The sequence below is a fragment of the Cygnus atratus genome, chromosome 19 (assembly GCF_013377495.2).
Source record: "Cygnus atratus isolate AKBS03 ecotype Queensland, Australia chromosome 19, CAtr_DNAZoo_HiC_assembly, whole genome shotgun sequence".
NCBI lineage: Eukaryota > Metazoa > Chordata > Aves > Anseriformes > Anatidae > Cygnus > Cygnus atratus.
This window is the reverse complement of record NC_066380.1, coordinates 4,235,482-4,248,940: the sequence shown is the minus strand read 5'-3', so window position 1 is coordinate 4,248,940 and position 13,459 is coordinate 4,235,482. Positions and strand designations below refer to the sequence as shown.

The following is a 13,459-nucleotide window of genomic DNA, read 5'->3' as shown; positions in this document are numbered from 1 at the left end:
GCATGTGTCGAGCAGCCTGAGAAGCTCATCGTGCTCAGGATGGGGCAGAATGCGGCCCTGACTCCAGAGCCTCTGAGGATCGGGGCCCTGATGGAGCTGCAGAGCCAGACCGAGGGAGGTTAATTTTTTTGGTGGTCACTATAGCATAGAGGGGATGTAAAACATTCAATCCTTTCCCTGTAATGCTTAGATTAATTAGGAAATAAAGGGGCAGAGCGGTTTGCATGTGCCAGCTGGAGCTTTCCAGGTCACAGAAAGCATTACGGCTGACGCACAAACGAACAGCCCAAGTGTGCTGCAAGGCTGCGGCTGATCAGAGTGTGCACGAAGCCACAAGCACATGCTGTCACTGTCACCAGAGTCTGCACAGGCATGCACAGAGCCCTCTTCACACTGCCCTGCCTTGCAGTCCGAGTTTGGTGTCAGGAGAGCACTACCACCGCATGACACTGAGCAGGAAGCACCCTCGACCTGGCACAGACCATAGCTTTGCTGAGCTCTGACCACGCCACCCCCTGCCTCAGTTTCCCCACCCCGAGCTGTTAGGATCCTTGCTCTGGGGTTCCAGCCACTGTTCTGGTGCCCAGGGCTGCCCATGGCAGGGAGCAGCGGGGCAGTGGAGGGAGGTGGCCGCACGCTGGCCGGCCACAGGCCACCGGGGCCATGGGGCGTGCTGGGGGCCGCGGCACGGAGCGGGAGTGGCTGTTTGCAGAGGGCAGCCAGCAAATGCAACCACCCCCTGGCGCCGTGTTTGCTCAGAGCCCCGGTGAGCCCAGCTAATGGGGGAAGATTATGTCAGCAGCTGTTATTGCTGCAAAAAAAAAAAATTGATAAAATAAAATAAAACTTGTGTCTGGTGCAACCTCCTCCTCCCTCCGGGGTGCAAGCAGACAAGGGGCCGCGCAGGGCTGGAGCCAGCTGCCAGCCATGGCTGGGGGCTGGAGATTTATCCTCCTGTTAATGCCCTTGGGAAGCCTGCTCCTGGTCTGGTTACAGCGCCTGGCTGGGCTGGGCACAGGGAATAAATGCCCCATTTATCCCCTCCGTGCAGACCCCGGGGGGGTTAGATGGAGCTGAGCGGAGCCGGCTGTCACAGCACCCACCTGCCCGAGGCCGCTCCAACCACCCCCGGTGGGTTAAATGTCACCAGCTGCCACCAAGGAGTGGGGACACCCCTGGGGTGGCAGCGATGTCCCCTGGAGCCAGGAGGACCTTGCATGGAAGCAGATTTTTGCATTTACCTGCTCTTGCAGCCAGTTCCAGGCTCCAGCACTGTGGGTGTCCCCCGGCGGTGCCCGACCTGCGCAGGGCTGAGCCGATGCCCATCGCTGGCAGGGAGGCCAGGTACCCAAAATTGCTATTTCACACGCAGTGTGTGTTGGAGAGCCTTCCCGAGGCTGAACAGCAATGACAGGGAAGGGGTTTGTGGCAGACAGGGGTTGTCACCACCACCGAGGTTGGAGCTCTGGCTCAGCAGCATCTTTCCAGACCAGCACCCAGAAGTTAGCACCCCGCTAACGTCCTCCTTCTACAAGTAAACCCCCCTGCTCCGCTCTACAGCTTTCAGCTGGCCCCGTGAAAGTCCAAGCAAATAGAACAAAGCAGTGGGGTCTCCAAGAGCAGAAAACAATAAACGTTGTTATAAATTAAACGCTATGGCAGCTCACAGGGACATCTCTGGGGTGAAACCTTCCCTTTCTTCCAAAAATGCCTCGGGCAGTTCATCACAAGCCACTGTGTGATTTCTCTCCTTTTATTTTTTATTGCTCTGGAAAACGCTGCTGTGTGTAGGGCCAGGTGGGATTTCGGAACGCGATACTCAGAAGTGAATAAAAGCCCTGAAAATCGCAGGGAGAGGAAAGCCCCAGGCAAGGGGGCAGGAATCCGGGACAACTGCACCGGGAACAGCTGCGGGGGGAGCGGGTGAAGGCCCGAGGGGAGAGCAGCAGGCATCCCAGGGGACTGCTGCAGCCGTGCCTCGCTGGGAAGAGCCGGGTCTGACACCGCAGGAGCTGGGTTTTGGAAGGGGTCTGAGCGCTGACCATCAGAAAGGCTTCAACCCCATGAGCATCCATCTCCTGGACTGGCCAAACGCCCCCTCCCTGCGGCATTAAAGGGCTTTAGGGACAAGAAGCCCCCCACAAGACCCAGCCCGCTCGCCCAGCAAGGGACACAGGTTTATGGGCAGTAAAGATCATGGCTGGTAAAAAAAAAAATATATATATATATCAGCAAAATTACACTTTATTTTTTTTTTGTTGTGGAATTTACTTTGATGTATTGTAACTTAAAAAGGTCTGGAAAAACCACATGCAAAAGGGTTTCTAAGTAGCAGCTAAAGTTTCTATTCCAGCATTACAAGCTACTCCAAATGATTTCCAAATTCCCAGCTATAAACTATTCCATAAACAAACAGTTTGATCTTTAAATCCCCTCCACCCGAGCCCCTTCTACCTCAGTTAGTGCAGTGCAAAGGAAAAACCCAAGGAATTTACATATTATTTTCCAACGTATCCCATTGCAACTCTGAATGTTCCGTGATGAACTAAAATATATATACAATTTTCTCACCGTCATAAAAAAAACATTTCCCTTCTTATTCACAGATATATACCGTGGCAAAATGGCTGAAGAATTACTTACAAACGAGACAATCTTTTGAACAAGTTTCTTACAACAGTAAACACGAGAGGGAGACCTGGCTGGAGGAGGGGGCTCGGGGCTGGGCTGGGGGGGCACGGGAGCAGCACCGCAGCCCCTGCGGCAGGGGATGTGCCCACCGCCGGCGTGGGGAGCACGGCTTCTGGGCTGGGGGGGTGGCATAAGGCTTTAGCTGCGTCTGAGGCAGAACATCAGCAGACATTTTATCTCTGGTGTGTGTGTGCGTGCGTCACACCCGCCTTAAAAACACCCTTGGTTATGCCAAAATGACCGAAATCAGCTGTTCAAATGAGAGGAGCAGGGCTTTGCCTGCTCCCTCCTTGCTGCACCCCAAAAGTTTCCTTGCAGAGCACGGCCCATTCAGCTCCTTTCACAAACAGGACCCCTTGGACATACCCCGAGCTGAGCACCGATGAGCTGGCCTGGGAGAGGTTAGCACCAAACAGTACCTTGGTAAAGCCAAGAGCCCGGCTGGTCCCTGCCCGGACACCCACCCCCCTCCCCACACAGCCCTTCTGCTCCTGGCCCTATCCAGGAGCACCAGGGAGCAAACCGGCCTGGCTCCGGGCTTCTCACCGAGCCACAAAGTTTAGTCCCCCAGTTCATACATTTCCCTTTTCAGCCCCAGACTCTCCCACGTAATACCCTGAGCAGGGCACTGCTGCTCCGTTTGACTCGGATGCAGCGTGGTGCTGGGTGTCGGGGCTGCACCAGCACCGCAGAGCCACGCAATGCCAGCACCCCCCAGCACCCCCAGACCTGCGCTAGCACGATGCCCACAGCGAGACCACCCCAAGTGCCAGGGGGCCAGCTTCAGGGCATGGAAGCACCAGCTCAAAATGCCCCTTATTCAGAGAGATGGGAGGGCATTTCTCGGAGCTCAGAAATAGGAGACAGGGAAGTTGTTCCTTGTTGCACACACACACACGCACACGCACACACAAGGATTTGTTCAAAACGGAGCATTTCGGAAGGAAATGCTGGAGCTGGATGGCAAAGCCAGTGCCCGGCAGAAGATGTTGGCCTGGATCTCCACCCAGCAGCACTGCCTATCAGCTACGGGGGCTGCGAAATGGGAAGAACAAACTCGGATGGACGGGACTTGGGACAAAGTGGCAATGCACAGACAGACGGACCTTTCCCTTAGCAGCAGCAACAGCCTGTGGGAGGAAGAGAGGGGGCGATGCTCACGACCCCCAAAAGTGCACACAGCTGGGAAAGAAGAGATGCTTTCGGGACTCGTTGAGATAAATCACGACTCGGGAACTGTAGCCCTTACTCATGTGGGTTCACCCCATGAGCTCAGTGAGGTGGGCCTTGAAATGGCTGCCAGGAAAATTGACCTTGTAGGGGTGCTCCCGCTCGCCCGGTGGCCTCCAAAACTATTGCGTGGCAAGGCATGTCTCCAGTCCTGCAACATGCCGAGCCCTCCTGGGAGCCGCTCAGTATCCCGGGCTGCCCCCTCCACCCTCAGCAAGGCGGGGGGGCTGAGGGAGCTGTGCACAAAGGGGCTTGGGCAGCCCGCAAGGCGTTCTGCCCTCCTGCTCTGACCTGAAGGTCCGCTTCCAGCCTACCTCTGAGGTTCGGCCGCGCTCCTTGGTTCACAGCTGGCATCCTCCAGAGACGAACAGCAGCCGCTCCTCGTCCTGAGCAGGGTGTCCCTGCTCCACTCCCTCGGGTGCCATCCTGGCGCGCAGCACCGAGGCAGTGTAGGGCAGGACAGCCGAGCTGCCCCCTTCGCCCCAGCCCCCCGCGCACCCACCTCTGCACCCCTGGGCAGCAACCCAGGCCTTCGGCTTCTCCTCCCACCGCCACCACGGTGGGCTTTAAAACACTTTTAGAAAACAGGTCTGGACACCATCCCGGGGCGGGGGGACAAGCGCACAGAGTCTCTCAGCTCCGTCCATGCAGGGGCGTGCGGCTTTCCCGGGACTTCTGCAGCTGCTACGCGCGCGTTACCCCACAGACCACCCATCTTCTATACACGTCGCACGGCCAGGGCCAGCGGCGCCCCCAGGCCCGCACACACACACGCACACACACTGTACAGAGGAACTGATTGCTAAAGAGTCTGCGAAGAGCGGCGACGCTCTCGGCAGTCCTGGCAGGAGTCCCATCGCGCCGCACGTGGAGCCTGGGTGCCGGGACAACCGTGCACGGGCTGCGGCGGCTCGCTCTGGGCGCTCGACGACTTTCCAGCAGACATCCCCGCAATCATTGCACCCCTTCCTCTTCCACGTACGTTGAGGGGAACCAGCCAACCTGTGGGGGAGACAGAGGGGTGAGCTGAGGAGTTGGGAGGCTCCTGTCCCATCGCCAGGACTGTTCCCCTGCCACCATGTGGTGTTCCCAAAGAGTTTTTTGCATGGTGCTGGACACAGCCCTAACCCTACGTCAGACCCCGTGATGTTTAGTGGTGATGGGCAGGTGGTGCAGCCATTCCCAAAGCTTGCACAGTGACCCACAACTAGCAGCTGTACGTTCCCTTGGACACGTGGCTGCAGTAAAGACATCAGGAACATGTCCCTGGTGCTGTGATCCCTGTGGGACACCAGTGCAAACCTGCAGCCTTTCCCCAGGCTGCTGAGCCTTTCACTCGCAGAACCACTCCTGCATTAATTCCCCCCAAGCAGGCAGATTCAGACATCCCCCGGACCACGCAGTGGGAAAAGGGACAGGACACCAGCTGCGCTTACTCTTCCATTGGTCTCCCCCTTCCACCAGCCCTGGTCGCCGCCGATCCTGCTGTAGATCTTCACCACGTCGCCCTCTCGCAGCGACAGCTCCCGCATGTCCCGCGCCGCGAAGTTGTAGCGCGCCACCGCCGTCCCTATGACCCGAGGGGTGAACACTGCGAGGGGACAGAGCAAAACGTCAGCAGCAGCCCCACCGAGCAGCTGAAGCCTGGGGAAAGCTTGGTGGGGTTCAACCTGGGTTTTCCATCGCGGCACTGGCTCCCGTTGCAGTGCCACAACCTGGATCAGCTCTGGTCTCACCTGACTTGGTCAGACTAGGGAGGTCAGGGGTGAAGTGAATCCTGCTGGGGCTGTAGAGCCCCAAGGTCTGAGCAAGGACAGCCCCCTCTGGCTGCCCACGAGGGGCTGGGACCCCTTGGTGGGGACTGCTAGGGCAAGGGGCATTTCTGAGAAGGGAAGGAGGTGGCATAAGGAAAGAATGCATAGGAATATATAATTATTAATGATGAAACCATGGAAAAATCCTTTCCCACCATGTACACCAGGTCTGGGTGCCGCACAGCTCCCCACACCTGATGGGACCACCCTGTCAGAAGGAGATTTGACAAGTCAGCTGGTGTTTGAACCACTTCAAAAAACTGAGTTATTGGGATTTCCTGGAGATGCTGAGTGAGGATCTCCATTGCTTCAGGCAAGGAAACGTGGGGCAGAGGGGAGGAGAGTTGGAGCCCTGTGCACAGAGGAACAGCAGGGGAGCAGGGAAGGGCAGGGGCAGCGCTTGGCTTCCCTGCCCTGGCACCTGGGCAGGGGCAAGGAGGGCTGGAGGGTACAGGTGGGAGGGACAGGATGGGTCCCATCACTGCAGGGCAAGCAGAGGAGGGAAATAATGCACATTCTGGGGAGTTTGCAAAAAGAAAACAAAAAACCACGCTGAAGGTACATCAGGTGTCGGTGAAGCAGCCCTTTTTGTCCCAGGATTTTCCAGAGTTAATTAAAATTTGAAAAAGTTTGCAAACCAAGGTTGAACTAAGTTTGAGGAAAAGCTTTGCCCAGATTTTCAGCTCTCGGGATGCACAGAGATGAGGATGGCGATGGAGACAGTCCAGACACACAATGTGCAATCACTGGAGGGCTCGTTCATCCCTGCCAGGCTGGAGAATGAAGAGGCATGACAGCTTTGAACTCTTTCATCAGGAGCTTGCTCAGAGCCCATTTCTGCAAAAATTCACTTCTGCATTACTTTTTATGCAGTTTAAGCATCACAAATTCCCGGTTATGTTTTAATACCTTGAAAAGTTGCGTTCTTCCCAAACACAGCATTAAGGAAAGCACATCTAGCTCTGCAGATGTTTTTCCCTGCCTAGCCTAAAGAAAATGCTGAAAGGTAAAAGCATAAAGAGGGCATATTTTTGCTCTGATCCCTGATAAAATTGGAGGAAGACACTGGTCTGTAACACATTTAAGGCCAGAGCTCCACTGCACTCTCTGCAGGGAGCTTGAGCCACAGAACATTTGACAGCCCAGGTTCCCCATCTTCTTGGCACAGAGCTCCTGAGCAGGCTGAGATCCCAGAGCTCAAAAGCTGCTGGACACTGAGGTGTTCTCCTTGCATAGCAAGGAAAACCAGGCTGAAAGATGGTGTGATGCCGATGCTCATTCGGTGAAACACACAGGATAAGCAGGTCGAGCTTGAAGTACATCATGAGATCCCAATGCACTAGAGTTGTTTTTCATTAATTTAAGTCCCCTTTCTCATTAGCAACAACTCCATCTTCTCCCTGCTTTAATTTTGGGGAGAGGGGGAGCGCATTTTGCTTCCAGCAAAACCTTGGTTAATTAACTTGTTTCCAGGCTGTGCCCCTGGCAGGGCAGTGCTGGGGACCCCCTCAACTGCCTGCAGGTGGCTGAAGGGGCAGCAGAGGGACTGCAGGGACCAGGCAGGTCGCGCTGCGATGGCTTTCAAGCTGGGGATGCTGCAGGTCTCTCCGCGGGGAGAGGCGCTGGTACCTGACCAGAAGGGACTGGAGGAGCTCTGAGAAGAAAAGTTGAGGCCCTGAGGACTGAGAAAAGAAAAGTTGTAGGAAGCGCAGGAGGCTGCAAAGAGGTTAGAGAGAAACAGAAAGATGCAGAGCACGCATTAAAAGGGAAATTTAAAAAAAATCGTAATGCACAATGCTGTAAAAGCCGACGGAGAGATACGGGGCAAAGCATGCAGCAGGTCTCAAGCACGGGCTTGGAGCTGGGACAGCTGGTGGCAGGTCTGGCCACAGCCCTCAGCCTAGGGGTGTATTTGATTGGAAAAGATGTTTAATCAACTTTTAAAAACTATTTTCCACTGATATTCTTTTTAAAATATATCATGGAAAAAGTTTTAAAAGAATACATTTTTCCCCATGAAGTGGTATCTGCTCTCAGGCCTTCACACAGAACATTCTGCAATAATGCAAATTTTGCTTTCCGTTTACTTTGACGTTTCTTTGGTTGGCAGACTTGCTGTTTCTCCCACCAGTTCCACTGAAGGAGTCCCCATGGGACTCAAACCACAACTGACAGTGAAACCAGAGCCACCAAAACGCACGCATGCCGCGACACATCCCGCTCTTGCTGCTGCCGACCACGACAGGCAGCAGGGCCTGGCAGGACCCAGTGCACTCATGCTGCACCAAACGGTGCCAAAAATCCCTGGTGTGGGAAACCACGAGGGGAAAAGCAGCTAAAACACTGTCTGGGAGGCTGCAACCATAACCCCCTTGCTCAGACCATGCCCATGAGGATTTACACCAGGAGCACGAGGATGCCTGCTGGGGAAGTTGAGTCTTACCTGGAGAGCGGGTGAAGGTCCTGGAGGTAGAGCGTTCCCGGGATTTATACGGGTATTTTAGCGTTGTGTCTAGCTGTTTGAAGCTCTCCTTCAGCGAGTGGCTCTGGTAGTACTCAACCAGCTCCTGCAAAGGACGGGGGCACTTGGCCGGGCGATGCTCTGCACAACTGGCAGCAGCCTGCCGCACGGCTGAAGGGGCTTCAAGGACATACCAGCAGGCTTTCGAACTTCTTGGCTTCCGTGATGTGAATCCAGTTGTCCTTCTCCACCACCTTGATGTGCTTCACTTCCTCATTGAACCTGCGACAGGATGTGAAGGCATTTAAGAAAATGCACGCTTGCGCTCCGGCCCCGTCCGCCCTGGTAGGCCGCACTCACTTAATGCTGATGGCAAACCGCTCGGCCTCGGCCGGCCGCTCCCGGATCAGGTAGGTGCCGCTGACGTGGGCCTTCAGCAGGTTGTCCGTCTGCTGCCGCTCCATATTCCCTGCGAACCTGAGCCCGAGGTGCTGAGACCCATGCTAAGCACCCCATGAAGCCCCCACATAGACCCCGCATAGCCCCGTGCAGCAGCCTGCTTCCAAAGCAAATCGCCTCCTGGGATACTGCTTCCTTCGAGCAATGGCATGTTTTAGGCAAAAGGGTGCATCTCTTTTAAAGGTGTGAAGGTCTTTTAAAGGTGTGAAAGTTAGGCAAGTAGAAAAAGGGGTCTCATCTGAATCTCCACAAGCACAAACAGAAGTGCCCAGAGATAATAAGAAGCTACCACTGAACAGAGCAATGAGCGATGCCATTTGAATTCCCTCCTGTTCCCAGGGCACCTAGAAAATCCCACTGCTTGGGAATTGTTCTCCAGGTGAAGAAGACTTCAGCAGGAGCTGGGGATAATTTAAACTCATGCTAATTTTGACTCATGAACTTGAAACGCTGGATGGAGCCAGCAGGAAGGAGCAGGAGGAAAGGGAAGCACAACCTCTCCTGCGCCAAGGTGGGAATTTCTTCTTCCCTCCCCAAATCATTTTCTGGGTTCAGAAAAAAACATGAAGGGGAAGAGAGACCAGAAGAATCTCTCCTTTTGCCTCTGTTCCTCTCCATCAGTGATGAAATCCCCACAGGCACTGTGGGTTTCAATGCCTGGACACCAGTGCAACCGTGGTGGGACGCAAAGCATCTCCAACATGCACTCAGCTCCGTGTTAGAGTGGGTTTGTGACAGAGCACCAATTAAAAAGCAAAGCCGACGCATCTTTCTGGCTTTCGGGGGGACTCACCACGGGTACGCTGTGTAGTCGATCTCCCGGGATGGCGGCCGGCTGTTGGGAGGCTGCAAAGAGAGCACTGCTCGTTACTGCGAGGGCAGTGTTACAGCCAAGCACTTCTCTCCCACCCTCCCTGCCCAAAATAGCTGTGATGAGCACGCTGCATTTTTTGAGTTATCTGAGCCTTTTTTTAATAGGGAAGTGCCTGACAGCACTACTGAACATAGTGCAGGGCAGCTCTCCTGAACTGTAACTGATACGAGGCTCCTGAGGTGGCACCATGGGCTCACTGCAGGGCAGGAATTGGGACCCAAACCCCTCTGGGATGGACTGGGGAGAGCCAAAGGCCCTGTTGGGGCATCTCTTGCCTCCCAAAGTGGAACAGAAGTTCCCCTGCCACCCGATCATGGCCCCCGCAGGCGCTCCTGGCTCAGCACATACCCTCGCGTCCACAGGGTAGGGCTTTACCGACGAGCTGGGGAAGTAACCCGACTTCTTCGTCTGCAGCAGCCGCCCCTGCAGAACACAGAAGGTGGACATCAGCTGGGGATGGGCAGAAAAGCAAGGCTTCTGCTGTGCAGGGCTGGGGACAGACCCCTCTGCAGCTCCCATGGACCCAGCCCAGCCCCGCAGTACAGGAAAGGTGACAAAGCAAAGGGACAATGCAGATGACACCGGTCTGAAACTTGCTGGGAGCTCCCCGAGGAAAGGACCCTCACCTCCCACCACGGCGAGTCCGGGTCCCCCCTCAGCAGCTCAATCACGTCCCCAATTTGAAATGTCAGCACTGGCTTGCCGGGCGGCGCTGGGTTCCCATGGTAATTCTGTACTGCCACCATTTTGGGACCTGGGAGAGACGCAAAGCAGTTTCATTGCCTAGTCCCTGCTAAGAAAAAGCAAAACTGCAATAACCCCCCTGCTGCCTGCTGTTCCTTATCCCGTGAACCACAAATCTAAAGGCACCAGCAGACAGGAATTTGGGACAGAAAGCAAGAAAACAAAAGGGATCAGCACCCACAGCAAACAGTCTTGGCTCCTAAAGTTACATGGATGACTGAGTTCAGTGAGCGAAAACAAGCCAGCGAGGGACTGAGCCAAGCCAAAGCTCCAACTCCAAACCCAGCACCCAGGTTTGAACTTTGCTGTTGCAGACAGGCTCTCAACAGGCAATGCCCGGCCAGCACTGAACCTTGCCTGGTCCCACAGTGATGCCCGTGACCGCAAAACACTTGCAAAACACTTGCAAACAGGCGTCCTGCACTGGATTTCTGCAAGACCTGGGACCCGAGCACCCCTCTGTCCCTGGGAGTTTGCAGCCAAAGTCCAGTTGTCTTGCAAACACCAGCAGATTAAATAAGCTTCCCAAACAGCACGAAAACCACAGTGTTTATCTTCAAAATGCTTCCCCACCTCTGCCACCAGCTGCCTCTCCCTGCCCAGAGAGAGCTCTGTGCTCTTGCACTGTGTTTTCAAACCGACAGTTTGATTCAAGTTTCTTTTTGCCAGGCTTGGCCTTCCTTTCAACAGGAAAAGCACAAAAACAAACTGTTCCTTCTTCTTTGAGACAGAGCACGGGCAGGGCGGGGCCCAGCACTCTGTCCAGGTTAGTGTGAAGTGAAGGAAAATAAAATAAATATATGAATAAAGTTGCAGCAAGCATCCTGACCAACAATCCCATCTGAGGGCAGTGCCCAGGGCTGTGCATCCCACGTGGGTGGGAGGATGTTCCCGTGTCACCACCACGGCCTGTGTGGTTTGCTTTGGAGGAAGATCTGGCACAAGTTTGCGAAGCTCTCTTCCTCTATCTGGAGCAGGGAGCTATTTATGGGGTGGAAGCTCTTCCCTGGTGGGCAAGGGGCTGAGCACAGGGAGGAGACCTGGCAGCTAGTGAGGCTTTGGGGGGTAGGAAGAGAACCCCAGGCATCCTGTTCTGTCCCGTCCCATCCCATCCCACTGCCTGGGATCCCAAAGCTCCACTCCCAGGAGCTCTCCCCACCCCATGTGCTCAAGCCTCGGTGACACCTTCAGCTACCACCACGATGCCCTCTTGCAATACAGCAATGCCCTTACCAGGTCCAGCACTCAGCAAATCCTGCAAAGAGAGAAGAAAAGGTCCCTGTGAGGACACAGCAGCCCCAGATCTCCCCAGTTAAAGCCACTGGGATGTGAAACCAGGTGCTGGCACCTCCCAAGGCCCATTGTACTGTGCAGACTGAGCCAGTTTTAGCTGTCAGTCTCCAGTCCTGTCCCCAGAGTGCCTAGGACCCCCCTGAGATTGACGCTGTGCCCCCCCAGGAGCTGCCCATGCCCAGACCAGGTGGAGACACGGGCCTGCCCCATGCAGAGAAGGAAAAGGGCCATCGAGCAACGTACCTGCTCTGCTGAAGAACCTGCAAGAGACATGTTGAAACAGGTAGTTAATTTAACGGGCCACAAACTCATTTTCTGCTTCTCTTGGTGCCACGAGGATTCATTAAGGTGGCATCAACACCTGGCCAGAACCAAAGAAGAGCTGGGCAGGGGCTGCGGCCACTCCTTGACTCAGGGCCTGGTGGCAAGAGACGAGAGGGGCCGGAGCTGGCCTGGCCGTTTTCTCACTTGCACAAAGTTTTGAGATTTCATTTCTTCCCCGTTCCCCTTCCAAACCCTTTTTGGTGCTGCTCCATGAAAATCCCCCACATCCTCCCCGGCACAAAGCTCCAGTGCTGAGCTGGGTGGTCACAGGAGCACCACAGGTCTGCCCAGATTAGCTCAGGGATGGGGATTTCTGCCTCCCACACCCCAGCACTACGGGGTCTGGAGGCATTTCTCTCTCACCACAAGTGTGAGCCCTGCAGAGCTCCCTCCTGCATGCACCAACCAACGTTTTCAGATGGAGAAGTCATCAATCTTTGGCAATACAGGGATTGGGCATTTTGGTTGTTGGTATTTTGTCTGTTTTGTTTGTGTTTTAAACCATCAGCCTTTATGAACTGCAGCCCTGAGAAGCAGCTTGCAGTGTCCTCGGATTTTGGTGGGTGTTAAAACAAACAGCTGATGGAGCTTTCTAGGGAAGATCTTTGGGATCATCGCATACATTCACCTCCTTGTCAGAAGCTGCCAATGCTGACAAATAACTCACCGATCTTGCAGGGAGGAATGATTTCCAAGCACTCCTTATGAGCACCAGCTCCACATTTTGGGCAGAGATAGCCCTGGTAGAACGTTCCTCTGTGCAAAACAAAAAAAAAAAAAAAAGAAGTCACAAAGCCTTAATTCAGCCCCAGCTCTGTGACCTGCTTTTGTGTTTGAGTGCAGAGGCAGAAAAGTTAGGACGTGGCTCACCTTAGGAACATCTTGCACGCTTTGCAGTTGGTAGTCTTCTCGAACGTGTACATCTGAAAGCTGTGGTGATTTGCGTTGGCTTTCTCTGGCTTTATGTTGGACCTGAGGGGAAGGGCCGGGGGTTACTGACCTGCCCCCACGAGTCGCTCTGCACCCAGGGCCTCTTGCAGCAGGGGCTGTTTGCATTGCGGGCAAAATTCGGAAATGCTTTGGTGCCAACACTCGGGGCAGGTGATTTTGTGCTGGGCCCAACCTCCTTTTACACAGAGACCCATCCTGCAAGCCCACGCGAACCTCCCCATCACAGGCTCGGCTGTCAGAGCTGACCTCTGACAGTCAGCAAGCCCAAGACACCTTCCCCCCGTGCCTGGCACTCACATTGCCATTTCAAACTGCTCCATCCACTTCCTCTTCATTTCCTCTGTCTTGCAGAAGAACTGAAAGCCCTGCTTTCCTTGGAGGTGGATTAGGTAGAAGCCATAGGACCACTGCAAGAGGAAACGAGAGGACCGATTGAACTGCTGCTCTCCCAGCACCAGAGCAACAAGACACGGCACACTTTTATCCAGGCTTCTCAAGAACTACTCCTAACGCCTGCCCCTTAGGGACTACAGCTCCTTTGTATGGATAGCAGCAGGGAAGAAGGAAGAACAGCTTCTCTATCTCTACAACACATTACAGCTAATGATGCCTGAATCA

At 54.7% G+C, this 13,459-nt stretch overlaps 1 protein-coding gene across 2 annotated transcripts in view; it reads right to left on the bottom strand.

Moving 5' to 3' along the window:
- Positions 1–2,226: 2,226 nt before the first annotated feature.
- Positions 2,227–13,459, bottom strand: part of VAV2 (vav guanine nucleotide exchange factor 2) — a 125,756-nt gene continuing 114,523 nt past the window's right edge. The window contains exons 15-27 of one of the 2 annotated variants that reach the window (XM_035555204.2): positions 13,139–13,248; positions 12,761–12,862; positions 12,558–12,646; positions 11,810–11,826; positions 11,507–11,528; positions 10,156–10,283; positions 9,878–9,952; positions 9,449–9,501; positions 8,557–8,673; positions 8,391–8,478; positions 8,179–8,302; positions 5,358–5,512; positions 2,227–4,923 (exon numbers count right to left, since the gene is read on the bottom strand). In XM_035555204.2, coding sequence (XP_035411097.1) covers positions 4,876–4,923; positions 5,358–5,512; positions 8,179–8,302; positions 8,391–8,478; positions 8,557–8,673; positions 9,449–9,501; positions 9,878–9,952; positions 10,156–10,283; positions 11,507–11,528; positions 11,810–11,826; positions 12,558–12,646; positions 12,761–12,862; positions 13,139–13,248 — 1,128 coding nt within the window. In that variant the 3' untranslated portion in view covers positions 2,227–4,875. Of the gene's footprint in view, positions 4,924–5,357; positions 5,513–6,390; positions 6,509–8,178; positions 8,303–8,390; positions 8,479–8,556; positions 8,674–9,448; positions 9,502–9,877; positions 9,953–10,155; positions 10,284–11,506; positions 11,529–11,809; positions 11,827–12,557; positions 12,647–12,760; positions 12,863–13,138; positions 13,249–13,459 lie in introns of those variants that run through there. The other variant, XM_035555205.2, reaches the window with a different exon arrangement.